This window comes from Catharus ustulatus, chromosome 17, assembly GCF_009819885.2.
Source record: "Catharus ustulatus isolate bCatUst1 chromosome 17, bCatUst1.pri.v2, whole genome shotgun sequence".
Classification (NCBI taxonomy): Eukaryota; Metazoa; Chordata; class Aves; order Passeriformes; family Turdidae; genus Catharus; species Catharus ustulatus.
This window is the reverse complement of record NC_046237.1, coordinates 306502-333160: the sequence shown is the minus strand read 5'-3', so window position 1 is coordinate 333160 and position 26659 is coordinate 306502. Positions and strand designations below refer to the sequence as shown.

At 43.8% G+C, this 26659-nt stretch overlaps 1 protein-coding gene across 1 annotated transcript in view; it reads left to right on the top strand.

Moving 5' to 3' along the window:
- The first annotated feature begins 7718 nt into the window (after nucleotides 1–7718).
- Nucleotides 7719–26659, top strand: part of PREX1 (phosphatidylinositol-3,4,5-trisphosphate dependent Rac exchange factor 1) — a 115896-nt gene continuing 96955 nt past the window's right edge. The window contains exon 1 of the mRNA XM_033074818.1: nucleotides 7719–8091. Coding sequence (XP_032930709.1) covers nucleotides 7933–8091 — 159 coding nt within the window. The 5' untranslated portion in view covers nucleotides 7719–7932. The remainder of the gene's footprint in view (nucleotides 8092–26659) is intronic.

The following is a 26659-nucleotide window of genomic DNA, read 5'->3' as shown; positions in this document are numbered from 1 at the left end:
GAGGAAAGAACCTGTTAATGTCCTGGTCTGGTGTTCTAAGGCAGCATGTTCAATTTGAAACTGAAATGGTTCTCTAATTTCTTCAGCCGGTAGAATGGAAAGATAATTTCCATATCATCATCCCAAGGAAGTGTGCAGACTCTGAATTACTCACCCAGCCTGTTCCACCCTTTAGCAGGTGGCATTGTCAGTGACTTCAGCTGGTCTGTTTGTGTGAGCACTCACACAGGGGTGCTTGGCTGCCCTGTGTGTACCAAACACAATTCAGCCAAAGCCCAACTTCACACACAAACCACTGCCTTCCACCCCTCTGGAGCACAGCAAAGACAGGAGTCTGCAGGGACTTCGGTGCTGGAACAATGACAATACAGATCTGGTGCACCATGAACAGAGCATCAGCCACTCCAAGAGAAGGCTTTGCACACTTCTACAGAGCCGTTCTCTCTCCTTGTGCTTGGGAGAAAGGAAGCATAAAAGACATTTTGCCACCCTCCCCCGGGACTGACAGAGCTCAGGGCTGCTGTCAGAAGTCTCCAAGGACTCCTAGAAAAGTCTGAATTGTGGAGGTCCATTTGAGCACCTTGGACTATTGATGTAATAAAACATCATGGAGGTCAGCAGTGGATGTAAAGCTGTAAAACTGACTGCACAATCCAGTTCAAGGCATCCTGAGAAGGGGTAAGAGCCTGCACACTTTATACTCACCTCACACTAGGGTGTCCCTACGAGCTATAAAAGCCAAACATCATGCAGGCCAGACACAGATACCTTTGACTTTGGTAAGTAGTTTTTGTTTAAACAGGGCATTTTCTATCAAATTATTATTTCCCCCCTGCTGAAAAGCAACCTCAGCATAGCATTGAGCCTATAGTTCCATCGTGCATGGCAAAGCACATGAGCCTCCTCCTAACTCTGTTACCAATGGCTTCCCATTAAGACTTGTACAATATTTACATTGCAATTCAAATTAAAATGTTCTGTGATTTCACAAGTGACACTGTCAGTTTGATGGCATTTTTATTGCTACAGTTACTTTTAATGTTTCTGCACAAGATCAACCAGAGAAAAAGAAAAAAGCCTGTTTTGAAAATATCAATAGTACAAAAAAGTGTGATTCCTCCTGTAGCTGATCAGTATTCTGTTTGGGCTGGTGATGATTTCCTAGAACATCTTTCTCCCCCTACACTATGAGCTCCCAGCCCATGCACTGACCTTTACCAAGTGGTTATAATTCCAAGGTCTGCATCCAGTGCTGATGCAGGCAGTTGTGCAAGGCTGTTGTTTCACAGATGGCTTTAAACTGATCTGCCAAAGGAGGCAATCCCATCCTTCTCCCAGCCCTGTCCTTACCCCAGGACCGAACACCTCCTTTCATGCCAGTAGCTCTGGAGGGTTGCACACTGATACTGTCAGGAAGCAAATCTGACTGAAAAAGGACCTTTTGTTTGTTTGCCTTCCAGTTAATTTGAGCTGGATCAGCTGATCAGTTCCTGATCCTGCTCGCCACAGTGTCACAAAGGAAGTGGTGAAAACATGCAGCAATGTCAAAAGGGAAATAAGGGTAGCTCACATCTCAGTAAACTCAAGTTCAACAATAAAAACACAGCTGCACACAGGACTAAATGTTTCCCAGTTACATGAATTCAGTCTTATAGATACAAAATATGTGCACTACAATAACCATGGAGAAAGTTTCATACTGGATAGATGCATGGCAAAATTACGTATATGTGATATCAAACTGGCTCAGCCCATCCTTAGCAAAGATCTTTAGTTTATCAAACGCAGACCTTCATCACTCATAATATTTAGTGGAGAATAATTCAAATATTGTCTCACAAATGCATGTTTACTCATATATTTCAGTATATGAGACAAAATCTGACCAAAATTGCAGGTGCAGACAATAAATCCCAGAAATTCCGTCTCTGTACAGTTGCACTGGGAACACCGAGTGTCACAGAGGAGGAGATGCAGGAGATGCAGCAGCAGCACGTTCTGTGATGTTCGCTCCTTTTCCTCACCTAGCACATGGAGTGGGCCCAGCCCAGTCAGTTGCTCTGATCTTAAGCTGAGAACAGTTCAGGGAACCCCTTCAGCACACTGAAGGGCAGCAGTGACAGGCTGCTGAGCGAGTGCCAACCCCTGCCCCACAGTCATCAACACCACTGCGTGCATTGGGAAGAGCAGAGAATGGAACTGGAGAAAGGGAGAGCAGGTGGATGGATGCCATGTATTCCACATGTGTTTATGCGCCATAAAACAATTTTTTCTCTGATCTTCAACTCTCAGTTCCACTCAGAAGATTCTTTCCAGCTTTAGTCGTGAAAACACCATGAGTTTTGAACCAGCTACATAATTCCAGCCTGCAGCTCTTCGTTACAATTTCTATACATTGCTTGTGCTGACACAGAGGTAGGTGGCTTTTCCTGTTCGATGTACTGGCAGAGGAAATAATGCAAACGCAGTCAGGAAGAGGCATTTATAACAAAAACAAGCACTATTTTTCATGTTATTTTTACTTCATGTACTTACAGAGAACAAAATACAGAGAATGAATCTTTGCTTGATTATGTTAGCTCAGGGGAAATACTTACTTGCATACAATCTGCAAAGCTCCCAGCAGTCTTTTTTAGTACCCCCCCATCCCCCCAAAGAATAAATTTTGTAAGAATGCTAATTTGTCAGGAAAAAACCTAAGGAGTTGCAAATTTGTAAATGGTCTCATATGGGGAAAAATCACTTGGAACAACCCCAGTTTAATCAAAATCTGACAAACTTCCAATTTGCAAATAAAAAAAAGAATTTGCAAATTTAAAAAAAAATCATCCTACTTCCAGTATATTGAAGTCTGATGCATCTTCTTTTCTTTAGATAAATATACCTGAGCCTGCTGTCAAGGCAATGCTTCTCCATTGTTGGCTTTAGAGAGTAAAGATCAGATCATATAGGATTATGTCAGGAATAATAGAAACACTTTCTGCACCTGAGTTAAAACTGCTTAAAAATATCCTGAATTGAGAAGGACCATTTGATTAATTAAACCAAAAATCTTCTCTCAGTTCAAGAGCTCAGTGAGAACCCTTAATTACACAATCAAAAATTATGTCAGGAAAGAACATAATGAAAATCTAATTATGCATTTTTTAGTACATTATTAGTTTTAAGTAGGTGGGTATGATTGAGGAAGAGCAAAAGAAGGGAAATATGATAAAAGAAGTGAATCAGGCAGTGGAAAAGAGGCATCAGAGGAGTGAGTAAGAGCAAATACTTCTCACAGACTGTCTTCCAAAACTGAATGTTTTGGCTTGATTACAGACTGTATGAAATAATACACGCTTCTTCCCCAACTATATGCGTTTAGGATTTGACACAAATCTGAAACCTATGAGAAGGAAATAGGCTGTATTTCCAATTAATTAGTGAGTTCAATAACAGGAATATTTTTAAAACGTTTTGTCCATCTCCCCTGACCTCATGGGAAGCATTCAGCTCTCCATTCTCATTGTGTGTCCCTCTGGCAAGTGAGACGCTGATGTAACAGCGCACAAAAGCTCCTGTGCAGGTCCCATGACACAGTTTACAGTATCTCCCTCTTTCCTTTCAAACCCCGAATCCTTTTTGTCATGGTGTTAACCTTCAGGTTTGTCAGGATATTGGAGTTATCCACTGCGTGGGGATGCCAAGGAGAAGCCCAAGCCCCGGGCACTGCAGTCGGGGTTGCTGCCTGGGCTCTCGTGTGACCCTGTGGGAGCCTTTTGAGGGGCTCTGTTTGGCACATGTTCACAGTACTCTGGGACAGCCACTTCAGACCTGTGCATCTCAGTTACCCTGTTTTCAAATGGATGTCATACTTATGTCCTTCTGCCACACACCATGTGTCTCATTAAGTGCTTTCAGAGTTTAACTGAATGTGTGTATTATATTATCCTCTAATCACAGAGAATTCCATCCAACCCTTCCTAGCAATTCTTTTCCTTTGTTCACCATGTTCTCTCTAAGCCTCTATTTGTTCCAAGTCACTCTGCTGTCAAGTTACCTGAGCATCTTTATCTTAAATCTATTTTTAGGCTGATGTTAAAAAGAGAAATGCAAATGCTCCACTGGCAGTCTAGGTTCTTGAAGAGTGGGAAGCTAAGAAATTATTTCTGCAAAGCTCACTGCAAACTACCTCCATATACCTTGCCTGAAGATTAATCGTTTGTAGAAATCAAAGGGATTAGTTCTTAGCTAGAATAAATCAGCAGTGGCTTTAGCAAAATCAGTTATCTGCAATGAATTATATAGGGGCAGGGGAAAGGTGACTCATGTCTGCTGCACACAGGCCAAAACCTGATTTTAACCACGCACATGGAAATCTCTATTAACTACATTATTTTGATTGAAGTTTCTGGAATTGCCCTGTATATCTACAGATGCAATGTTGGAATTTAAATGAGCTGCTGCTGTTCAATAAATACGTGCTGGAGTCATCTCACACAATTTTCTGGGGCTTTCCTAGAGCCTTCAGCAGGCCAAGAGTGAATTACATTTTCTTCTACAAGGCTGAATGCTGCCAGTGAGCAGACAAACACATCATGGATGATTATTTTCTGTGGTATTGTGATCCCATGTGGAGACCTTACCACCTTGCTGTTACTGGTGAGACAACATAAAAATGTAACAGCTGCAAGAAACGTACAAGCACGTGTAAATTACTTACATCTTCACGAAAAACCTTTAATTCATGGTAATTGATGTCAGGCTCCTTGTAATTGACTCCCTGACTGTTTTACAAAGTAACAGTATTTTTTTCTGTTTGCTTTTGAAGTGCGCACTTGAAAACACATATTGGCAGTAAAAATTCTCTTCAAAACTGAATAGTAGCTGTAAACTTCTTCCTTTTAAAAAATATTAAAAATTATAATGAAGCAAAAAGAAAATAAGCTAGAAGGAACATATTTTCAGTCAGTTTTCAGATAGAAGCCCTTCAATAATAAAAGAGGTGGCTAGCTAATTACATATTATTTTTCTTTAAAATAAAAGTCCACTCTAGCAACTAATAGAATATCCATCCAAAAGTAAGGATTTTGTGCATATCTGCAATATTTTGGACTAAGCCAAAATGAATTTTCCTACAGGCAAAATAAAACACTTTCTAAATAGGAGTGAAAAATCTGCCTTTAATTTTAATGGAAGCCTTTTTCCTTATTGTTTTAATCCTTCCAGTCACAAGTAACATCCTTTTTAAAAATCTTTACACAGTAATGCTTTCAATACTGCCACTAAAGCTGGAGGAGTGTTTTGAAGCAATGTAGCTTGAGCACCATGGTGACAAAAAGGCACTCACCCTCCAGGGGTGGAGGCATCGCCCCAGTCACATCCTGCTTACGCTGTGATGGGCTCTTGTCTCAGCACTTGCTACAGAAATGAAATTATTATAGGGTTTTTGAGGAAAATACGGGAAACAGAGATAGCAAAATAATAACTTTAAAACTTCCAACTTTCTCACTCAGCCACAGGGTGGGGGCGTAGCTTTGGTGATGGTGATTTCTCCTAACAGGCTGTATTGTTATTTAAGTAGGATTTTTTAAAGGAAAAAATCTTTCTTTCTTTTGAAAGAAAGTCTTGCCTTCTACCTCTTGCCCCAAAGAGGGGAAAAAAAGAGAGAATTTAAAAAACAGGTCAGCTGGACAAAAAAAGAGTAAATAAATGAAAATGCTGTAGTGACTTTCAGAAGAAAAAGAAAGGTTAAATATAAATAACTTGAAAGAAAACCAGTGAATTTAGAGTCTAGTCTGACCTCCTGGAGATTCCGCTTCCCTGTCCATGTCCCAGAGCCGCTCTGCAGTGCTGTCCCACATCCCGGAGCGCTCCTGAGCGCAGCTGGGACCTGCACAGAGCCCGGACTCGCCCTGGCCAGGCCCTCCCCTCGGCGCTTTCCCTCGGACCCCCGGCACTCGGCGAGAGAAAATCAATTTCTGTGTCTGTGTGCGGTGTGCCGCGCACACTCCTGTGTGCCCGAGGGGCTTCGGTGCGGCCAGCCCGTGTGCCCTGTGGCCAGCCCGTGTGCCCTGCGGCCAGCCCGTGTGCCCTGCGGCCAGCCCGTGTGCCCTGTGGCCAGTCCGTGTGCCCTGCGGCCGGTCCGTGTGCCCTGCGGCCAGTCCGTGTGCCCTGCGGCCAGTCCGTGTGCCCTGCGGCCAGCCCGTGTGTCCTGTGTCCAGCCCGTGTGTCCTGCGGCCAGCCCGTGTGCCCTGCGGCCAGTCCATGTGCCCTGCGGCCGGTCCATGTGCCCTGCGGCCGGTCCGTGTGCCCTGCGGCCAGCCCGTGTGCCCTGCGGCCAGTCCGTGTGCCCTGCGGCCGGTCCGTGTGTCCTGTGTCCAGTCCGTGTGTCCTGTGTCCAGTCCGTGTGTCCTGCGGCCAGCCCGTGTGCCTTGGGGCCAGCCCGTGTGCCCTGCGGCCAGCCCGTGTGCCCTGCGGCCAGCCCGTGTGCCTTGGGGCCAGCCCGTGTGCCTTGGGGCCAGCCCGTGTGCCCTGCGGCCAGCCCGTGTGCCCTGCGGCCAGCCCGTGTGCCCTGCGGCCAGTCCGTGTGCCCTGCGGCCAGTCCGTGTGCCCTGCGGCCGGTCCGTGTGCCCTCACTGTGCCATCGGGACTGTCCGTGTGCCCAGCCGTGCCCTCCCTGTGCCATCGGGACTGTCCGTGTGCCCAGCCCGGGGCCCGCAGGGCTGTGGCAATTCCCTGCTCGGGGGCAGCCCCGCTGTGCTCGTGTGCCCCGGGGCGAGCCCTGTGCCCGGCACAGCCCCTGTGATCTCCGGGGGGCACAGGGCGAGGGGAGCCGGCTCCGCAGCCACGGAGGTGAGGATGCGAGGCGGTGTGAGAGGTGTGTGCGTGAGGTGATGTGTGTGAATGAGGTGTGTGAGAGGGGCTCTGTGTGTGTGCGTGTCTCTGTGTATTTTTGAGGGTCTGTGTGTGTGAGAGGGGCTGTGTGTGTGTGTGAATGAGGTGTGTGAAGTGGTGTGTGTGTATTTTTGAGGGGCTGTGTGTCTGTGCGTCTGTGTGTGTAATTTTGAGGGTCTGTGTGTGTGAGAGGGGCTCTGTGTGTGTGTGTGTGAATGAGGTGTGTGAGATGATGTGTGTGCATTTGTGAGGGTCTGTGTGTGTGTGAATGAGGTGTGTGAAGTGGTGTGTGTATATTTGGGAGGGGCTGTGTGTGTGTGTGTGTGTGTGTGTGAGGGGCTCTGTGTGTGCGTGTCTCTGTGTGTATTTTTGAGGGGCTGTGTGTGTGTGTGAATGAGGTGTGTGAGATGATGTATGTGTATTTGCGAGGGGCTGTGTGTGTGTGAATGAGGTGTGTGAAGTGGTGTGTGTGTATTTGCGAGGGGCTGTGTGTCTGTGCGTCTGTGTGTGTATTTTTGAGGGTCTGTGTGTGTGAGAGGGGCTCTGTGTGTGTGTGTGTGAGTGAATGAGGTATGTGAGATGATGTGTGTGTATTTGCGAGGGGCTGTGTGTCTGTGTGTGTATTTTTGAGGGTCTGTGTGTGTGTAAGGACAGGCCGCTATGAGCGTGTGCAGGACGAGGAGATGGAGACAGGCGGGTGTGCGGAACGAGGAGCCGAGAAAGCCACACTCCCCTCGCTTTCTCCCCGCCCTGCTGCCCTCCGCCGGCCCGCGGGGCCGGGCTCCGCCGCCTGCACCGCCCCGTCCCTTCCTCCCCTCGCTCCCCCTCTCTGCGCCCGGGACTTCCCTCGGCTCTCTGTGCACAGCGGAGCCGCGCCGCTATCTCGGCATGTCCCGCAGCCGGGCTGTGCCCAGCGCCCGGCTCCCGTAACGCCTCCGGCTCCCGTAACGCCTCCGACTCCCGTAACGCCTCCGCCCGCGGGCGAGGCAGCGCCGAAGGGGCCATGGGGGGCTCCTGAGCGAGCGCGGAGAGAAGCGCCCGGCCCGCGCTGCCACCATGGAGCCGCCGCCGCAGCCGCCCGGCGCCCCCAGCGCCGCCGAGCCCGCCGGCTGCCCCAAGGACACGGACCGCCAGCTGCGCCTCCGCCTCTGCGTGCTCAACGAGATCCTCAGCACCGAGCGCGACTACGTGGGGACCCTGCGCTTCCTGCAGTCGGTGAGCGGCTCCGCGGGGCCGGGAGCGCCCTCGGGGGCGGCGGGGCCGGGCGGGCCGGGGGCTGCGAGCGCGGCGGGGCACGAGTTGTGGATGTGCCCGTGGCTGTGTCCGCGCCGCCGAGAGGGAGTTCCTATTGCAGGGGCCCGGGGCGGGGGCCGGCACAGCCGCGGCTCTCTCGGCCCCGGCCCCGCGGGGTGCCAGCAGCAGCCCCGCCAACGGATCGGCGCTCTGAGCGCCTCGTCCCTTTGCCTGTTGTTGTGTAGAAGTTGCTTTTACACCCCCTTGGAAAATCTAACCTTCCTGCCAGTTATTTACAAATAAATATTGTACATGTATCTTTGTTTAACGGTAAACAGAAATTTGTGATTGTGCCGGGTGTGTCTGTGCATATGGAAACAATTATACCTGCCTCTGAAATTATTCACAGGCTAGTTCAGAAGAAAAAAAAGTCCATCTGGATATTTCCATTTTCCTGTATAGGTTCTGAATGTGGAATTCATCTGGGTACCACCACACTCCTGCAAATAACTAGCGGAGCCTGCAGTGAAAATTACTAGATAACAGATACATCGTAAAAATAAAAATAAAAAAGAAGGATAAACTAGTGATCACACAGAGATCAAGAATCAAAGCAAAGGAAGTCTCTGCAGAGATTTCTAAAAAGTTGGTCTGGGCAGAAATTCTTTCTGGTGTTTTCCTAGATAAAGACTAAACTCTGGTTTCATCTAAAAGGGCTTAGACCCTGAGCCCCTTTTGACCTGTCCTTCTGGCAAGATTTTTGTTTGTTTGCTTTTTAAAATCAGTTTGTCTGCAATGTTTTTGAGATTCACCAAAGTGGCAAACTGTGTAGCATAGAAGATAAATGACAAAGATGTGGTTGCTCTATGAGCTAGTCTCTACTTGAACCCTCCTCTCTCCAGTAGTTGAACTCGGAGTCTTTAATTTGAGTTTTCCAACTAAAGTACCAGTTAGCTTCATTTAGAACTGTGGTTCTGTCTCAGTGAAGGGAGGTTTTCTTCTAAAAGACGTACGACATAGAAGAACCCCACCCTACAGACAAAAAAACCCCAAATCCCTCAGAAAACTCCTCTGTCCTAAGTACTGAATTTGAGAATTTTTTTAGCTGCAGGCTAGAATGTAGATTCAAGCTACATATATTTTTAATTCTAGTTCTTAAAGGTAAATGTATTCACAGTGTTAGCTAAATGGGATTTCCATGTATTAAAAAAACCAAACAGGTCTTTTATTTATTTGTATCCATTAACTTGGCAGTTTTCATTATAGCAGCAGTGAGTGATACGCCCCAGGTAATGGCAGGAGAAGATCCTGACAGAGTGCGCTCGCTGAGGTGTTGGCTGGCACTGCTGGCACTCAGAGCCCTTCTGAGGCACTTTGTCACCTGTGTAGAGTGACTACAGTGTTATCTTGTGATGTTGGTTCTGGAAGTGCAGCTTCACGCCCCTGTGGAATTTGTGTTTTGGTAATTATGTTTGAGTAAAGCACTGAGGGACAGGATCTTTCTTATCTGTGGGCCTTAGTTTAGAGAGCATTCATACACAGGCTTAACTTGGTGCACATGTCAAATGTTCATGTGCTGTCCTAAATAATGTTAGTTTCTTCAGTCACTGACCTACATCTTACAGCCTGAATCCCTGTACAACTGCTTTTGGATAGCTGAATGGTGTTAACCCCAAGGAAAGGAGAGTGAGGATCTACTGCAGCGTGTCAGGGTAAAAGGAGCATAGTGGGATTAAATTTTTAAAAATGAAATTTGGAGCGTGAAATATTTTTTGCATAAATTATGTGGGTGGCTGTAACTTAATCCTTCTAACAAGACAGCCCCCTGGAAAGAATTATACCCCACCTCCCACATTGGACAGCAAAATATAAGGATAATATAATCTATATAATCACTGGGATTAGATGGAATTATAAAAGTTGCTTTATGACACTGATGAAGGTGCTGCTGTAGCCCTGGGACTCTGCATTCTCAGCTCTGCTTGCCCTCACAAGTGCAGGCCACATAACTCCCATTTGTGGCTCCCCTGGGTGTGCTGGCATCGCTGCACAGGAGCCACCCCATGGATCTGTGTTCCATCCCTCCTGCCCCATGGATTTGTGTTCCATCCCTCCTACCCCATGGGTCTCTGTTTGTTTCTATTCCACCCCTCCTGCTCGATGGATCTCTGTTTCTATTCCACCCCTCCTGCTCGATGGATCTCTGTTTCTGTTCCACCCCCGTGCCCCATGGATCTCTGTTTCCCCAGCTCATTTCTGTGTGGGCAGCACTTACCCAGTGTGAAATAAGCTCACCCTGTTCTGCGTGCTGGGGTAACACATGGGGTTAACACTCCAGTGTGTTGGGCAAGGCGGGTTGTTTTCTCCATAGTGTGAGTTGCACTGAGATGCTTCGTACTCCACGTGATCCAGATGTAATTTGGGCTGCACTGAAAGGTGCAGTTCTGTGCAGGACAACTGCAGTAGCCAGATCTTACGGAAGCTTGTTCCTGTCAAAAAGGAAATGAGACAGATGTGGGGTATGGGTTGCTTTGCTCAAAAAGCTTCAATAGCTTGGGTTGAATAAAGGATGGCTAAATCTCATATCTTTTTTCATCATAATGAGTTTCCCCCAAATAGGCTGGGACAGTTGTGCTTATATGAGGGAATCTGTGCTCTTGCTTAAATATTTGCTATTGAAGCCCTAGTCCTCATTAAGTGTTCTCAATAAACAATGTTTTAAAAAGCAAACAGCTAAATTCTATGAGTTTATTCACAGTGCTGAAGTTGCTTCCTAGTAGCAGCTTCCTGTATTCCCTGGTAATGTATGAGAATCTCTTAAGTATTTAGAATCTTGTAAGTATATGATACTATGCATTTGCAAATAAATCAAAGTAACTTTAATTTACTTACAGTATTTTAATCTGTTTTAGGAGATGAATATGTGATCATGTTTAAGGAAAAGTTTCCTTTTTCTTTTCTTTTTCTATGCTTAGAAACATTTTCCCACAAAGCTGCAGGGGAAAATAGGTTCATTATTAGCATAAAGGCTCAGTCCTTATTTGCTTTGCCTAAATGATTCTACATATTTTGCTTTCATAAATTAATACAGTGAGTATATAAAGTTTAATACAAAGTATAATTAAATTTATAATTAAATAATTAAGGTTATAGAACATGGACTTTTATTTTCTAACAATAAAAATTGTTAGACACTGTTAAGAATATTTTATTGTGTACTCACTTAATGAAAATGCTACAGGTGTTTATTTATTTAAATAAAATAGTCTGTAGAATCTGCTATGTTTTATACCTAAAGTAATTTTGACAAATGGAGTCATATTTGCAAATTTAACTTAGATGTCCTATCATTTTTCATTTTGTATGTGATTTGTAGTAATTTTATTGCATTTAATTTTGGACATGAGAAAGTGTTCCTAGTCAGTTTAGCTTCTGTTTAGTTTCTGGTGCTGCTGTTGATACTTGTATTATGTGTGTGTACACATATTATCTATGATAGTATAGTGTTTCATATGTATTTTCAATGTATCATAACTATGGAGAGAATGGAACCCAATAGCTTTACCCTGGGATTTGTTCCACATCTTACAAGGTGAGACGATCACTTCCAAGGGATGTAGCTGTTTTTTGAAACAGAGTCTGTATTTTATATTACATTGTAACATAATACAGAATTATATAATGTATATATGTATATAATGTTATAATGTATATATGTATATAATGATATAATGTATATAATGTATACCATTGTATCAACAGTCTGAGCTGTCCTAGATATTTCCTCAAAATAAGGAAGGAGAGGGGAAAACTCTCTTCTACAGCTCACAACTGATGACCTGAAGTTGCTGAATTAATTATGAATATACACACACAACACTGTGTTGTGTCTTATTTGCCATTTTGTTAGGCAGGGATAGTATTATTGCTAATTATGCACTCATCCTGTGCAACTCAGGAGTGTTAACAGACTGCACTGCAGTTCTGCAGCTCTGTTACTAACTGTACTAGTGAGGCTCATTGCACAGCCAGACTTTTTAAGCAGCAGGGAGAACAGCATGGAGTAGATGGAAATGTACTGCTGCTAACATCATTAAAGAACTACTGATCACAGAAGAAGCAAAATGGAAAATTGTCAGAACCTAATGGAGCTTTAGTAAAAGTTTCAGGAGTAAGATAAACTTCAAAGACATAAAAGCAGATAATTCTGTTGAAAGTCTCTGGTGTGATCATAAACCATAAGGATTTTCAGTCTTCAGACTTTAGGATTCAGTGAATCCTTTGGCCTCCTTTAACTCTGGACTGCATACATGAAATGTTTATGTTGTCCTACGTAATTTTGTAAATACCTCATTTTTGACTGATGGCATCACACCGGGTGATAATTCGGTTCGATGGAGCAGCTGGGTAAATGGCAGCACGTGTCTGGTGTGCGCAGTCCTGTGCAGGATGGGGCTGCCAGCGCTCTGCTGGAGGTGCAGGGTCTGCAGGGTGCAGCCTCAGCCCTGCCCAGCTCCAGGAGCTGCTCTTGCTTGGAGTGCCACTTGGGATGGAGAATTCATGCACAGTTTGTTGGGGAAAGAAAGGTTGTGATGTGTTTGACTCTTTAATTCCACAGAAAGCCAGTCGAATCTTACACTAATATTTCAGTAATTAAAGAGCAACTCTCAAGTAAGGAGTCACAGGAGCCCTGAGCAATTTCAGACATACTCATTGACATCATTCTAAAAATAGATGGAATAGTGAATACACAGCAGTTAGCTTTCGGGGTTTTTTTACCATTTTGTAGATATAATAATGAATTACGCATGCAAATGTTGGAGCAGTAGTTATCCAATACACTGGATTGCAGTGGTAGGTATTTTGTCGCATCACTTTTTTCCCCCCACATTAATTTATTTCACTGAACATTCTGCTCAAACCTGCGTGTGCAACTCCCACAGTTTAGATAATTGCAAATATATAATGCCAAATTGTTCTCTACATGGTATATAAATGTCTCTTTCATCTTTGCAGAGACAAACCACCAAGTTTTAAATTTTAATGTCAGAATGACAGGATGTACTTTTACCTTGAGCAATTGCTGTTTGTTCTGTGCAGGCATGAAAATAGTAGGAAAGGTGGATTGTTCTTACCAGATAGGTATCAAATTGGCTAAGTAATTGTACCAGTACTATTTTTAGGTTTTAGTATCATGCATTCCTTTATTTTTGTATGAAAACTAGAAGTCCTCTTCAATCCTATCCATTGTATAAATTTTACGTTAGGACATGAGATAAGTTAGCCCACATTCTACAGACTCAAAATATTTATGTTTTGCTCCCCTCTCTTGCTTGCTTTGTAGGTGTAATTGATCTGTCTCCGGGTTTTGCACTCCACCCATCTTGAAACATGATAAGCATCACAGGCTTTGTTTGGCCTTCCTCCCCCCTTCCCTTTCTATTTCACAATCTTTTTTGCATCCAAGATGAGCTCTGGTGCTCTAACAGAGTCGCAAACAGACCATTTGTCTCAGCTGTGACCCGAAGTTTCCTGTCCTGCCCTGTTCTCTGCCTGTTCACCCTTAGTAGATGCAGATAAACGCTGATTCTGATTCACTTCTGAAAGGTGAACCATATGGTTTGGGCAATGTTGCTCCTTTATTACGAGACAGCTAAAAGAGCATTTGGGGGAGAGAGAGGAGATGGGAAAGGAAATTGTTTGGAAGTGATCTAAATTAGCTTTGCTGATTTGTTCTTTTGGGTCAGTTGATCACCTACAGCCAGTTGTTAAAACTGCAAATGATCAAGATGTTCTTCAGTTTGGTTTTAAAGTCACAGAGCTTTTTTTTTTTTTTTAAAACCTAGATCCTGATGTATGTAACTTGAGGAAGATCACGGCTTTCATTTTAAATGACATGTTTGTAGCCCTTCTGGTTGTAAAGCATGAATTGAAGATAGAACATTAAAAAAATAAAAATACTCCTGGGTTTTTAGGACCTTTTGTTATGACTCTTGAATTTGGGGTTGGCAATTCCGCTAGCAGAGTTTTCTGTTTAGACCAAGTGTAGTGGAAAATCAGCGGCTAAAGGCTGAAATGTGAATAGATTAAAAAGTTCTTTTGCCCCAGATACAAAGAAAGAAAGTGAAGAAAACAGTTTGGATGTAGAAAGATGAAGTAAAAGCGAGAAACTAAAAAGCAAAACAAAACAAAGAGAAAGCTCTGAAAATGTTTATTAGTCTGAGCTTGTGGTCTGGAGGGCCCAGTTTACAGCCACAGGTCTAAGATCAGGGATCAGGGCTGCAGGATCCAGAATACCCAGGTTCTCTCCTGCTCTGAGCTTAGTGTGTTGCTTTGACAATAGTGTGCAGAGCCCATGCCTTTTGCAGTGAGGCTTTACGAATCAGTCACCTAGGAGTACAGGAGGTTTTTTATGTGAAAGGTGTTTATTCTCTTTACACTCTCACAGAATTTCCATGGTGAGAAAATATCAATAAATCCCCTGTGTTGTTTCGCCAGTTTACTGGCATACAGGTGAGAACTAAAACTAATTTCTCTTTGCTTCCCTTTGCTCATTCCAGCTTGGTGTGCATCTGACCCTTGTTACGCTTTATCTCAGACCTACTTTGGTCTTGTTACATCCTTTGGAATGAGGTGTCTGACCTCGTTCTGGCTCTGCATTTCTCTCTCTCTCGGTTGCTGTGCTGTGATCAATCAGCCCTTTTGCTGTTTGTCCCTCCCTCTCATTTCAGGCATGCCAGTTGTTGTTTGAACATGTGCCATGATCTCTGAGGGAGGAGGGACTGCCTGGCTGCCCTGGGCTTTCCCAGAGCCACGCTGGTGCCTCTGCAGCAAAATTCTGCTGTGATAGCACCGTGGGAGCTGAGGAAAGGGGGGACAGAGGCCCTGGGCTCTGGTAGGAACGGGCATGGGGATCAAAAAGTGATTCAAGCATCGCAGAGAGCAGAATATTAGAGTTGCTTGGTACACAGCTGGATGCATCATTGATTTTACAACATTTTCGGCTGATACGTGCAGGAAGCAGACTGATACCCATTATGGGAACTTGTTTGTACCTAAATATAGGAAGCAAAAGAGTTAAAAAAGTTTGACAATTTTCTACTCCCCAGGTCACAGAGTATTTCTGCCATAGGTGGGAGTACTGGTTTGCAGGAGTGGGAAATGTAATTCTTCAATCTTACATTGTATTATAGAACCATGAAACCTAGCCTTGGAGAGAATCTTGACAAACCATCTCATCATGTTCTGATATAGAAAGATCATAATTTCTGGTGGTTTATCCTGGTGTTTAGGTGTTGCTAGTATTAGAAATGTCTTATTAATGCCTAACATAATGTCTAATCTTTTTAGTGCTCTTTTTTCCTTTGTGCCAATCCCTTAAATATTTCAAGACTGTTTTCACATTTTGCTTCAGATTATGCTAAATAGTCAAATTGTTTAATTTTCTTTTTCAAAAAAGATTTAATTTTACTTCTGATAATTTCTGTGCTGTTACCTGGATTCTCTAATCTGTGTCCTGAACTCTAGTGCCCAAAACACCAGGTGCAAGGCACTCCCAAGGCTTTAGCAGTACCAAATGAGGCAGTGGATCACTGAACAGGTTTTGTACAGTATACAGAGTATTATTGTCGCAGGAGATAAAGGTTTTTTCTAAGTTTGTACCTGCATTTGGGGCCAACTCATTGCTCATACTAGTGATTGTGACAAGGTGTCAGCCTAAAGCGTTTGCAGGAGCAGCCAGGCATCCAGACTTGTGCAGGTGCCCTGGAGGTGCAGCACTGAGCCCTCCCGAGGGGAAGAGAGTGCTGTGTTTGCAGGCCACCTTTCCTGTGTGCACACCCTGGCACTCCCAGAGACACCCAGGGGGTTTCTGAGGCTTGAGAAAGCAGGATCTCCCAAGAGAAGTGTCTGCCTTCGGGCACTCAGATGAGTCTGGGACAGATTAAGCTTTCAAGAAATTACTTATTTCTCTTGCCTGCCTATTGTTTGCTTCTGGCGCTTGCAAGAACATACAAAGGGACTGTGAATTTCTGTCTTCTCTCCAGCTCTAGAATCCATTTTCTGTTTTTGTCTCCCCAAATGGATTTCCAGCCTGCAATGTAAAGGCCTTGCACAGTTGTAGTGTGGTTTAGGATGTAAATGGTGACGTATCTTTTGATTTTGATGGTGCCTAAAATTGCTGTGCAAATGGCAGCCTGTCCTGGTCACCAGGAGTGAGTACAGCCAGAGACAAGGAAAGACTTCAAATGAGCAGCCATGTCGTTCCTCAGTTGGCTCCAAAGACTTCTTGTGGAGCAATGCAGTTCATGCAAAGCCACCTCATCCAGGCTACCTTTGGCTACTTTTCTCTTCTGGATCACAAATTGAGGCTTGGACCCGGGGATTGCACCAACAGCATGCCTGAGATCTGACCATAGTGCTGGATTTAAATATTGCTACTGATGAGTCCTGCTTAATTACCCAGTCAGGCATGATTAAAGCTTTCACACTACCTCTGCAGCTGTGATTGAGTCAAACTGTAACAGATGTAGAGAGCTGCAGTGTATCTGTACTGGGACAGAACCTCAGGGTCCCTGTCTGGTTAAAACACCTGACTTCTGCATATCAGCTTCACCCTTCTGTAGATGCCATTCATCTGAAGTGACATTGGCTCCCTTTGAACTGCAGGTCTCAAGAGCAGAGTAAGAGAAAACAGCTCTCTGGTGGGGAAACAGTCCCTTCACTCTTCCTTCCCTTCCTCTTTGCTTACACAGCTGAGTGCCGCAGGTCAGGCCATGAGACACTGAGTGCCCAAAGCCGAGTGTTGCTCTGACAGGCCACTTCAAACCCTAGGGACAGAAAGGCAGAATTGACTGTTCTGGCATTGTGAGGCTCATCTTAGGCCTCTCTGCCCTTTCACCTGGGGCTATCAGCACAAGAACTTGTTACAAACCAGCTGGCAATGCCACTTCCTACAGTTCTGGAAACAATGACAATTTTATGTCATCTATCTTCGAGCTGCAGAGAGGGCCATAGATTTCTAAATTGTGATTATTTAAAGTTTGGTATGAGATGATGGGACTGTGGGACTGAATTACAGGAGCATTTAGGTTCATGTGAGGATACTAGGTCATTCTCACTGCTATTCCCATTGCTGAAATTATTTTTGTGGAAGCATATCAGTTGTACAAATAATACCTTGTTGCAGTTAATCTGATGTCTCATGACTCATGGAGTAAATTTTGTGACCATTCTTAACCTTTCACTTTATACTTCTGGTTTTGCTGTGGTCAGTTCTGGTGCCAACACATTAATTTGTTGGTTCCCAAACCACTTTGCTTATCTAAAATGAGGACACTTTTTTTAACAAGTGCAGTTGTTTAGTCCTTAAAAACCTTTGTAGACTAGTCTTAATTGATTTGGCTCAGTAATACACTTTCAGTTAAAAAAAAAAAAAAAAGAAGCAAACAATCTGATAGGCAGAGTGCGGTTTATATATTCCCTGTGGATTTGTCAGTTGTTAAGTTACCACTAGCTAAGTGATAGGACCAACATTTCCAGGGCTCCTGCCTCAAGCATATGTTAGGAACTGTTTGACTGCATGTTTTGGGTGTGAAACTTAATGTGATTGGGCCAGAAGTTTGGCTTGCACAAATGAGGCTGCTGGTTTAGGGTGAACCAGAGCTGCTGCCAGTGACACCAAACCCACATCCTGTCTGCTGACATGCCTTGGCCCAGGGTGTCAGAATGAGCAAATACTGATCCCTGGGAGGCACACTGCTTGCCCCTTCCCTGAGAACACCTCTTTTACAGTCCTTGTACCAGTGCTCCTGACTGCTGAGCTTGCCACCAAGGAGTGATGCTTATCGTTGGGATCTGAGCAATTTACTAAGAAACAGCTTTAAACACACGAGTCTCATTTTACTGGATGTCTGCCAGACGTTTACTACATTTGTACATGACAGAATGGGCTTAGATTTTAAAAAAGCCTGACAACATCATCCATATCCTCTTATGCCTTCTTTTATCTACAGTAAATCACATTAGTGATAACACTTCTGTTTTGAAAGTTTTGGCTGTTCATGCTTCTGGCATCCTAGCATGGTTTGGGTAATTTGGAACAACCCGTCATGGGATACGTGAGGGAAATACTTGTCAGGAAAGAGGGGAAAACATAAAAGGTTGCTCTCAGGGATTATTTTGGATACTGAGGAAGCTGACAATGAGAGGAGTTCCCTGATATTCAAAGTGTGTGTGTCACTGGTGGAAGGCCTTGCTTTGGTGGTAGACTCCTGATAAGAACTCACTAAAATGCAAATTCTTATCTCAGATAAGTGGGTGGGTTTCAAAGTCTCTGGTCCCATGGCGCTTTCTGTCTCGTCTGGCAACTGCTTTGAATGCATCGCCTCCCAGGGAGCCTTGGCTGTTAGCTGCATCATTGGGTGGCTAAAGAAACCCCTTCCATTTTGTATGAAGGGGTAGAATGGAAGGCTGTAAAAGTTTTTTGGACTCTCAAACTTGATTTTTAAATAGCATCCATGTTGTTGTGGGAAGAGTGGACAAGCTTAATGTAGGTATACGTGAGTAGGGTGTGTGCTGTTTGATATGTAGGTCACAGAGGAGAAGGCATGGATGCAAAAGTTTATCTGTGCTGTTAGACCTGATCAGTGGTTAATGCCCTGTATTGTTAAGCAAGAGGCTTAGGCTACAGATGTCATAAACAAAACAGTGCCAGGCTTTACTCTCTGGCCCTGTGGCCAGTGGGTACGATCTGGCCGTGTCTTGTTGCCATTGCAGTCTGTCTCAGGGCAGGATGGCTGCGTTCAGGCTGCCTGCTGGGAATGGTCTGTGGCCCGTCCTGGCTGGCACCGTGCCTGACAATTGTTTGGGGGAATGCTGCAGGCCCAGCCAGAGCGTGCCAGGACATTCTCTAGGTCCCAGCCCAGGCTCTGGCACTTAGTGCTGAAGCAGGACTCTGGTATGTTGGAGCTCACACCCAGACCCAGTGCTGGCTTCTCCTTGAGTGCTGATGTTGATGGTGTTACTTCTGATGCTTTGTTATTATGTGAAAGTTCTAGGTACGAGGCCAGAAATGCTATAAATATGTTTTGTTGGTCTTTTGTCATGACTGACTCTTGCCATCATTACTTGGGATCTTTTATTTTGTTTAATCTGTGGAGAAGGAGACAAAAGGGAAATACAGTTTGAATGGCTGTCCGCTACTTCAGGACAGCGTGAAAGGGAACTGGATGTTCATTATGTAATTCAGTGTAAACACTGATAGTTGTCAGCTGAGATACTGTAGACTTAAAGTACTTTGGTCCTTCATATGAAGAGTGCTTGATTGTTTCTGTTTCATTTACTTTCCTTTTTATTGAAGAAAATCAAAGGCTTCAAATGATAATCACTGGACACTTGCATATAATTTTTGGCTCATTTCCCTCTGGGTGCTGGTGGTTCTGTTTGTTGTGTTGCTGACACTGTGCTCAGAGATCAGTTCAGCTGGGAAGCAGCTGTTTGTGAGAGAGGAGGGGGTGTTGACAAGACAATAAGGGCAGAACAGTGGGGGAAGTTTTCTGAAGAGAGCTGCAGAAATGCATTTGCTTTGGGCACTGGTTTGTCAAAAGCATAATCCCTCAACAGGAAAAGGAGAGATGTGTATAGGGGAGACACTTTTCAGAGTTTGTCTCCTTTGTTGGCTCTTCAGAAGGTACCTGTGGAGCTGCTGCAGTTCCAAATACATGTCCTCTGTGCTAGCACAAATCTTCCATTCACATGAGGAGAATGTGTTCTGAAAACTTGTCAGTAAATAAGTAATGTTTTTCAGGCTATATGGACCAAAGACAGTATTTTTGGAAGGCAGAGTTGAAAAGTGAAATTTTCATATTGAGTTATTCATACCAGAGAAGAGTACCCTAGGGGTTTTTAACTTAGTCGTTAAATGGTGGAGGGAACATGAAATACGGTGCATTGGGTGATGCTGTACCTGTTTTGGTACAGTGCCTGCTTTGGTACAGTACCTGCTGGGCTTTTTACTGAGCAGGCCTTCAGCTTTTCCATTTCTGAGCTCTCAGGGTTGTGCTGTACTCAGTCCTCTGGCTGTGACATTGCCTCCATGCTCTTGCTTGCTACTGCCTTCCTCTCCAATGATTGCAAAGCCCTTGTGCAAGGACAGATAAACTTACTGGAGATGGCCTTTTTCCACTTCTGTGCATTCATCCTTCAACACTTAAAAGAAGCATTTGCCAGAAAAACTGCACTTAGAGAATAAGAGTAAAAAGCATTTCGAAACAAAATTGGACCACTGAATCGAAAGTATATCCCAGGCTTTTAAACTAAACACAACTGGAAAGAGTATTGGTTTTAGATGAATGGAAGGAGTCAAAAAGAAGCACAGATCAATATTTCTGTATTGAAGTAAGTACTTCCATGCTTAGAACAGGTCACTGGGACATCTGACATCCTTATGTAATCTTTTGCTATTCACTAGCTATGGTGGTTCTCTAGAAAAATCAGCTGTGGACAGTTCCTGTTGTTATAAATTAACGCTTATGCACAGTTTTTATTACTTTGATTTTTATTGTTGGTTTGGGTTGGGTTTTTTGTATGTTTGCCAAATGCGGCAATTATTCAATGAGCCAAACAGTCCCTGAAGAAATCTTTTCCTCTTTTTGGCTGTTAAGCAAACCTTTCTTTCTCTAAGCGTGGTCAGCTTCATCTCGATTTTTGGCACGGTGAACAGATCAAGCTGATGAAACTTGCTTTGTGGATCAATCTTTTGGTGAAGGGTGCTGGAATTTTTCTGCAGTTACACTGAGCAGCAGAGGAAAATCATAGAAGAAGGAATCTGTAGAGTGGTACTCTGTTTTGCATAATGTGTGGTAGAGCACCTTTTGGGGATTCTGCTGCCTCTACAGACTTCATCCTGAGGGGTGCAGAAGCCAGGAGGAGCTGGGAAAGCTCAGCCTGTTCCAGCTGAGTATCAGCACCTTCTGCTTGCAGAATGTGAACACTGTGAACAGCAAGGCATGTCTGGTATGGTATTTCCACTGTGACTCTGTTTTCTTCCCCGTTGAAAAACAGCTAATATACGTCTTGGTGTGAAATAAAGCCCAGAAGAACAGCCAGGCTGTTAATGGGCTTTGTCTGTTTTACTGTTTTATATCTGTTATATGTGCAGGCACTGTGTCACAAGAGATCTTTTCCACAATATGGGCCATCTTTCTAGAGCAGTTGCACAAGAAAAGCCACAATATTTGGAAAGTAAAGTATGAATCAAATTTTTTACAGCACACAACCAGAGGAACTGAAATTTGCAAACAGCAAGCAAGAATGAAGTTGCAGTGGCAGCAGTTACCACGTCCAGGTGGTGTGTGGAGGCAAGGCTGCATGACATCAGTTCTCTTTTAATGTGGCTCCGGGTGAGCTGCTGGGGCAGCGTGGTGTCAAAAACAGCTCAACTCGGTGCAAAGAAAACTTTCAGACTATTTCACTTAGAGAAGAAGAAAATTCTGTTGTGAAGTGCATTAAGACTAAAGATACAGGTTTATGCAACACTTTTTTGGCTGGATCATCACAAAATAAAGCACCAGTATTTAGCAGTTGGAGAAACTGGGGTGCAGAAAGGCAAAATGAGTTGTCCAGAAGGTGCAGATGAAGTAACTAACAGAACCTTGCTCCATTTCTTACCTCCTTTAGGGGAAAAAAACTGAGCAAAAGATGTCACATAAACGATGTGACTTTTTTTGTGGAAAAGTGCAACAGAATTGTTAATTCTTCAATTCAGTCTTCTGACAACCAGCTGACACATCCTTGGCAGTTAGCACTCGATGAATTGGTGGTCTTAGCTCAGTTCCAGGGGGTCTGTTAGGCATAACCAGAGGCAGTCTCAGTGCACAGACAAAGAATCCATGGGGACAGAATCCATGGGGACAGGAGGCATTAACAGTTTTCCCTTCTGGGGGTGCCTCCGCTGGGTGCAAGAGACTGTGCTGGGAGAGTTTTCCTGCCAAAGTGTTCCTGTGTGAACATAAGGTGTAGAATGTAAGTCTTGTCCCTTCAGGAGCTGCCAGTCAGCACTTTCCCAATACTCTCAGGGAACAGTAAAAATGTAAACAAAGAAGCGATGTTAGGGCTCAGTCTTACTCAGTGGCAGTTGTCTGAACAGTTGTGCTCATGCTAAAATCTCTGCAAGTCCAAGTGCAAACACTTGGACAGCTGGTTTCATGCTTGCCTAGTCTGTTTGTGTGCTAGCTGCTGAAACAAATCCTTCTCAACACTATGCAGAAGTACTTTTTAAAGCAGTGAGTGCAAGCCTGAGTTCAGGCACATATTGAGCACAAAGGGGGCAAAAGACAGAAATGAAGAGTGAAAATGTCAGTGGTTTGAATGGGCTGCTGTAGAGGGGTTTGAATGCCCCTGCGTTCACTAGAAAAAGCCAGTCTGGTCAAGCAAAGTAAAACTGTCTAATGCCAAGCTGAATCCAAGGTGAAATTTTGAAAAAGTGGCTACAAAAGTCAGTATCTAGAACATTTCACTTATGTGGCTTCTCTGCACTTGTTTCTTTTGGCAAGGAGCTGGAACTTCAGAGATGCCACAGAAAGAAAGTTTCTTCCTCTGTAATTTTCTAGCTCCAAGGTACAGACTTGAAATTTGAAGGCAAATTAAAGAAGTATTTTAATCCTGAAATTCGCTGTGGAAACCAGTCCTCTGGGACAAGAGCATTTATTTTTGGTAGATTTTGTACCCCTCTGCACAATTCTGATCTTCTAAGGCTTTACCTCCTTCCTTGTCATTCATTTTAAAGATATCTCTTCAGTCTGTAATTGTTAGGTGTTGTCCTTAAAAATTGTCCTGTCCTTATTTTTATATAAAAAGGCTTTTGCTCACTGGTTCTGACTCTGAGAGGCCATGACTACTTTATTCAAACTAACCCAGCACCAAAATTAAAAAAGTATCATGGTACATCCCTGCAAATCATGAGACTATTGAACTGTTTGCGTAAGAGATGAGGTTTGGGGCTAGAGTGATGTGTGGAGAGGTGCAGCAGTGCCCTCTTAGGAGCCCTGCTTGTCTTTTCTCACATGCCAGCTGATGGGATCTGTCTGTAAAACCAAGACATACCCTGAGACACCTGGTCTGGTGGGTTCTGTAGCATGAGGTGGGGTTGGGCTGCTTTCCTCAGTTCTGCATCCCTGCGCCACTGCAGCATCCTGTTGTGTCTTGTGTCCCACATCACAAATTCTCCACTGTCCCCACCATCTATTTCTGTTCTCTTTCACTCCAGCAGTTCATGAGGTGGAGTGCAAGTACCTTTGTACAAGGGGAAAGAAAAGAGAGAACTCGGTGTTTTCAGCTTCGTGCTGGAGCAGGGCATTGCTGCTGTTGCATGGGTCAAAGGAGATGGACAGGTGAAGGTCCACCAGGACTGGTTGATGCAGAACACAGCACAACATTAAGATTGTGCGTAATTTGAGATCATAATTTCAGTATTGGCCATTGCAAACAATTGGAAATGTCAGTGTATGTGACATACCATTATCCTGGAATCCATATTTCATCTAATTATCTTAGAGTGCAGTAGACCAAACCAGAAGATATTCCCACCAATTTCACTCTTACTCACTGCTTAGAGCTTTGATTTGTATTTGCTAGTGTGTTAAAGTGAGGTGACCACTCCAGTTATTGCCATGCCTGTTTGCCTGGCCCCACTGCTCGGAGGTGAAGTCCCACAGTGTGAATGGGTGTCTGGGTTTGTTTCCTCAGCTACTGCAGCTTTCTGTATAAATGCAGATTAAAGGCTACAGAGATTTGTTTAAATGCTTAAATGTTGAGTTGTAGAGGGGTGGTGTTTTAGCAACAGATGCACATTCTGGGCAGTCTTGTCAGAAACAGGTATCTAACCTTCAGGAGGGGAAGGAACAGAATAGAGGACAAAAATTGTTTCAGTTGTCTTGTTTAAATCAATTTGCAAATCAGAGTCACAGTCCTTAGCCCAAATACACATTAATTAACAGTTGATGGGAGGTGCAGCTGGAGTGTATGAAGATTAGGCACTTACCTTGATTTTTAGAATCAAGAAATGTTAAATACAGATTATATTTGAGCAGCAATTTCAAAGGAGGAAGAGAAACCTACTGTCTTAGTCTGCTTCTGTTTTGTAGGCATATGTTATTTTGTTGTATTTGCTGTGTAAGCAAGTTTCAACTGAGCTGGTGGAATTGGGTAGAAAGGTTGAGACTTTGGAACAAAGTGAAAGCAAATGTCCTGTGTGGGTTGTTTTTGTATATGGGGAGTAATTTGGGCTCAAGTGTTCTTTTTTTGTTTAATGATACACCAGCTGTGGCACCAGTGACAAAAATCTCAGAATTTTTTCATTGCGAAGCTTCTCATTTAGAGGTGTATTACCTGTCCGCTGTAATGTGCATTTTAGTGGAATCTGGCTAAGTTAATAAACTCTGTCTTCACTCATCATTATACAAATCTTTTCTTAAAGAAAAAGTCTCTCTTTCCCAGCAGCCTAAACATCAGGCAGTGTCAGGAGCTAGATAGAAACGTCCCTGACTGTTGAGTGTCTGGGTACTATGATATTCAGTTGCCAAACTTGTCTGTTTTTCTGGGGCAACTCTCCTGCCTTTAGAAGTTTTTGGGTAGGAAACGCAATCCCAGACACTCGGCATGATTTCCTGCACATACTTCATGTGAGGCTCTGTGATACTGTCAGAATTCTGGATGCCTCTCCAAAAAGGTGATCTGCTTTGGAGTACCTGGAAGGAAAAGGTTTGGTGCTTCATTATATGTAGATCTCCTTAGGAGCACGTCTGAAAAGGGCACTGGGTGCCTGATGAGGCAGTTTTTCTGTCACACCTTATCTGTGTTGGTGCAGTTACTATGTTTGCAGAAGTGAGGGAGAAGGAAGAGAGAAGATTTACCTCAATTTCAGATTGGTTTCGAGAGTGAAGTTCAGACATGGTGACATGCTGTAGGAAGTTCTCTCTCCACATCTCTCTTTGATCAGCACTGAGGTGTGTGTGAGGTGTGCATGTTGCACATACCAATATTTTATACCCATTGAAGAAGTTCCAGTTGTTTTCAGGAAAAATGTATTTCAGGAGAGGGATGGAGAGGAACCATGACATGCCATTTTTCCACGTTCTGTCTCTTCTTGAGGACAGTATGGTATGGACAGGGGAATGTTAGTATAAGAAAAGAGATCCCAGTGTTTTACCTATAAAGTCAACTGGGAAAGTTTCCATGGGTCCAGAACTTGACAAAAGCAATTGTACAAAGGTCTCCTAATTAAGGATTAAGGGAGAATCCTGAAAAGTTGTTAATTTGATCTTCAGATCTATGCAGCAAGTTTTTTTGTTATTTTTGGTGTTATTTGCAAAGAACCACTTTTTTGAGGATTCCTCTGCCCTTACTCTTCATTTGCCAGCTTTAATTGGAGCTGCCTTAATAGCAATTTTAGTATAAAGTAACAGTTTTCAAGGTGACTCTATTTTAACTTTCAAGGTGATAAACAGAAGGTTATGAGTTGCTGAGAAATAAAGTGTGTTTTCTTTTCCCTTCATATAAAGTTTATCAGTCATTTGGCTTACGAGGGAATTATATACCCAAGACATAAAGAGGATCACAAGAGAACAGATTAGAAAAATAATGTCTCATGTGTTTCAGATTCAGTTGATTTTATAGTCTGTGCCTATATGTAAAAACTTAATTTTGCAGGTGGTATTACAAATGCAGGAGTGCTAATACTTCTGCAACATCCCTGAAATTCGGAATGAGATTCTCTTAGGTGTGTACCTGTGCAATAAGAGGAGCTGTGTGCAAATCTCCACCTGCCCAGGGCCTGGGGGCTGCATGCTCTGGGCAGAAGGGTCTGCACCCTGCTAATGCCCAGGAAGAGAAGCAATGGGGCATGGCTAGAATACTTGCACAGTCCTACCTAAAAATCTTGTTTGGCAATAAATTGCTGTTAGTTTGGAGCAGTTTCCTGCTTTCTATGTGTTTCAGTTTTTAGTTTCTAAAACTTATGCCAGAATAGTACCTCCCAACCCACACACACAAAGACACACATGCTCACACATATCTGTATTATGTGCATGTATACACTTTGCCTGTTTATTAATGGGAGGTACCTTCTAGGCTGTTGCGGATTATGGGGTTCTTGTTTCTTTTGTAGTGAGTTCTTGCCTATTACTCATTTGAGTGGAGTCTCAATGAGTTTACATAGCAGTGATAACTCCAAATGCATAAACTATTGATATGTGGAACAACTACTAAAGCATGCATGACCTGGAAGTCTTGGCAGAACCTGAAGTGAGTTGTGTATTCTTGCATAGAGTGTGCTGCTAAATATTAGATGAAGCTGCTCCTCCTTAGCAGCTTGTATCTGCTTTCCAGGTTTTGAATTCTACAGTTGCAGTGGCTGTTTCTTCAACAAAACATCAAAATGAACCAAGAAAAATCTGATATTTTTTCATAATATGCGAATCTTCCATTAAATAAAATGTCAGAGAGGTATAGATTTGCTTCAGTGGTGGGAACACCAGCTCATTCACTGCTGCTT